General features: G+C 35.1%; 1 protein-coding gene across 1 annotated transcript in view; it reads right to left on the bottom strand.

Annotated features, from left to right (window-relative positions):
- Positions 1-360: 360 nt before the first annotated feature.
- Positions 361-3,323, bottom strand: part of RAB11FIP2 (RAB11 family interacting protein 2 (class I)) — a 37,890-nt gene continuing 34,927 nt past the window's right edge. The window contains exon 5 of the mRNA XM_012642395.1: positions 361-636. Within this exon, the coding sequence (XP_012497849.1) occupies positions 409-636 (228 nt within the window). The 3' untranslated portion in view covers positions 361-408. The remainder of the gene's footprint in view (positions 637-3,323) is intronic.

The raw sequence follows: 3,323 nt of genomic DNA, 5'->3' as shown, positions 1-3,323 counted from the left end.
AGCGTTTATCATGAGCAATATTTCTGACACTAAATATGTCTACAAATTGACTTCTGAGAAACCAACCACAGTATCAGTTCTGCTTTATGAAAAATCTATTCCTGAGGAATAACTCATGTACTTCTAAATTTATTTCTAGGCCTATGGCAGATTAGTGGGCCAGCACCAGCACCTAAGTGAATCCTAAGGAACTGCTTATTCATCGAGAATCTGGCCCATTTTTAATTTAGCTTGCTTCAAAGGTCACTCCTGATAGTCCCTGCTATTTAATAATATTTACGGGTAAAACTATTTTTCACAATGAAGGAGAGTATGAAATGAAACCTCATAGTGTAGTCTCTTTTAGTAACAAGTTTTTCCTTCTTTCTCTCTCTTTTTTCCAATTATAATGCAGTACAACTGGCTTTATTAACTATTGGAGAACTTGCCAGCTTTCCTGGATGGCTCGTATGGCACTCTGAGAATACTGGGCGTTTCTTCCATCACCCTTACAAGGAGGTTGTCGATGTAGTCCTCGAGTTCCCGGATGTGGGTGTCTTTCCTCCTAAGGAGTTCTTTGTGTTTCACTAGCTCCTGTAGGACCTCCTCATAGGTCAGACTACGGTATCCTGCAGTGGCATCAAAAGGGTTGCTGTCCTAGAACAGGATAAAGACTGCCGTTTTAGTAGATATGGTATCAGGGGCAAACAATAAGAATTATTTAGAACTTCAACTTTTGGTTTTTCAAAGCCTGATGAAGTTTTTCTCTACCCTTAGCTAGAGTTAATGTGAGAGTTCACGGACTCACCAGCCAATTCTGAGGCAAGGACTGGGGCAGATGCACCAAAGCCTTGATTGTAACTCTAAATTCTATAACACTTTTTTACCTTGTGGACAGTTCCCTAGTATCAGAGACTGACCATATAATTAAGACTAAATTAAGAGATGAAATGTTCTTTAATAAATATAACTAAAATAGATTAAAACTAAAGATCTCTAAGAATTAACTCGAAGCAACTATAGGGAGCTATTGAAAACTACACATTTGGACATGTGTCCTCATGGAATTGCTTATACCTGTGGCTTTTTATTGAAGATGACTATAAGCAGCAATAATATTAATATCAAATCTGCTTCTCTGATTTGCTATGAAATGTTGAAAGCACTTGGAATTAAATCAATGAGCAGCCTTACAAGCCCCATGGGAGTAACCTCTGTTTTTGTTTTTTTCCCACTCACTCACCGACTCTCTCGTAACTTCTGTTTTAATTTAGAAGCAACTATAGGGAGCTATTGAAAACTACACATTTGGACATGTGTCCTCATGGAATTGCTTATACCTGTGGCTTTTTATTGAAGATGACTACAAGCAGCAATAATATTAACATCAAATCTGCTTCTCTGATTTGCTATGAAATGTTGAAAGCACTTGGAATTAAATCAATGAGCGGCCTTACAAGCCCCATGGGAGTATTACCTCTGTTTTTGTTTTTTTCCCACTCACTCACCGACTCTCTCGTAACTTCTGTTTTAATTTAGAAGCAAGCAGAGCTTTTTCTTTCCTGAGTAACGGGTCTATTTCCTCCTCCTAATAATAACAACTAATTTATTTTATTTCCCCTTTTGCCCTGGTTATCAGGAAACTCGAGAGTTCAACTATAACCATGTTAATACTTATGGTTAGTATATTTACATTCTCTCCCACTTCACTTATTTATGTTGTTAACTTTATTCTAACAGATAATTTTAAAATTCTAATTTTAGGCATAAGCGAACATATAACCAAAAAAGAAAGAAAAGACATTGATTTAATTCATTTTTATTACACAGCATTCTAATATTAATGTGACATCAAAAGCTAAAGAAAAATATTTCGCAGGAATTTAATCAAGAAGGCGCTGTTAACGTTGTCTTTTATTTATAGCAGCATTTAGATTTTTCATTCTGTAAAATAAAGTTTCCAAATACAGCTTAGCAGTTTTTCTCCTTTTTAAAACATAGTTCTATCACTATGTCCAACAACTTAAAATGATTTTCATCACTTTCTTTCAAAACATTTCCATTTGGCTTTAGGAAAATCAACTGAAATATTGAGGAAGGTGGTTTTCTTGCTCTTAAGAACAAATAATACCTAATCTATTCAGTGAAGAATGGGAAATGAGGACTGGTGAATGTAGAATGAATTTTTTTTCTTTTTTCCCCATAGGAATTAAATTTGTCTTTCCCCATTTTTTTAGGATCTACTTTAACTGTGTTATGTGTCTAGGAGTTTTCATCAGTAAAGCCAAAGTCTAACTCATGTCCCAGCCCCAGCCATGGCCATGACTTTGCCAGCACTGGAGAAACAGAAGGTAGAGTACAGATAGCAATTTGATGTTTGGGTCACTGAAGCATGACCCCTTCTCCAGGACAAACAAAAAAAATCAAGATTGAAAAACTCCATTTCCGTAGACTCTCTCAGGCTTTGTGGAGAAGACACAGCTTGCACTAGGACTTCAAAGAGCATGCAGAGGCAGAAATGCATAATGGGCATTTCAAGCAGTGGGCTCTGCTTGTTCAAAAGAGGAAACGAGGTTCAAGGCATAGTGGCTGATAACAGGTAATAGGAGCATGGAAAATACGGTACAGGATAGGGAGCAGAGAGGGGCTGAAATGGTAAGTTTGGAAACAGAACACCAAAAATGCTAAATATTATTAAGAATTTTCAGACTTTTGCTATGGCAAATAGGAAGCCACTGAAGGTCTAAACAGAGGAATGATATGATTAAAGCTACAATCCATAAAAATTAAAATGGCAACAGTGGGTAAGATCTTTAGAGGGGCTGAGATTAGTCATAGGGCTACTGAAATATTAAAAACAAGAGTTAATAATAATGAACAGAGAGGATATTAAAGGGAAGTGAGTTTAAATTTTGTAAGGTATATCTAAAACAACTTATTTTATTTTAGCATTAGAAGCTGGCAACAGATATAACTTTATGAGTTATATCACCTTTGTCCCTAAAACCATTTCTAATATTGTTTCTAATAATGGTTCTAAAACCACTAAAGGACAATTCTAGAAATAAGTGTTAGTTTACTTTTTATTCCCTTCTCTCTCAGATCAATTAATCTTTTACAAGAGTAAGTCTACACACACATAGGTACTCACATAGTGACTATTATTTAATTGGTAATGAGGAGTTTAGAGGTATACAACATATTAATTTCTCAACTACATTCCTATAAAACATTTATTATATTAAGCAGTTTTCTATAGTAAAGATAAGGCATAGTACAGAAATAAGTATATTTTTGAAATTTGTTAAAAAAATAAGCTAAAGTTCTTACTTTAACCCAAACAG

This window comes from Propithecus coquereli, unplaced genomic scaffold (genome assembly GCF_000956105.1).
Source record: "Propithecus coquereli isolate 6110/MARCELLA unplaced genomic scaffold, Pcoq_1.0 Scaffold179, whole genome shotgun sequence".
In the NCBI taxonomy this organism is placed as follows: Eukaryota; Metazoa; Chordata; class Mammalia; order Primates; family Indriidae; genus Propithecus; species Propithecus coquereli.
The sequence above is the reverse complement of the archived record's forward strand: the minus strand, read 5'-3'. Positions and strand labels throughout refer to the sequence as shown.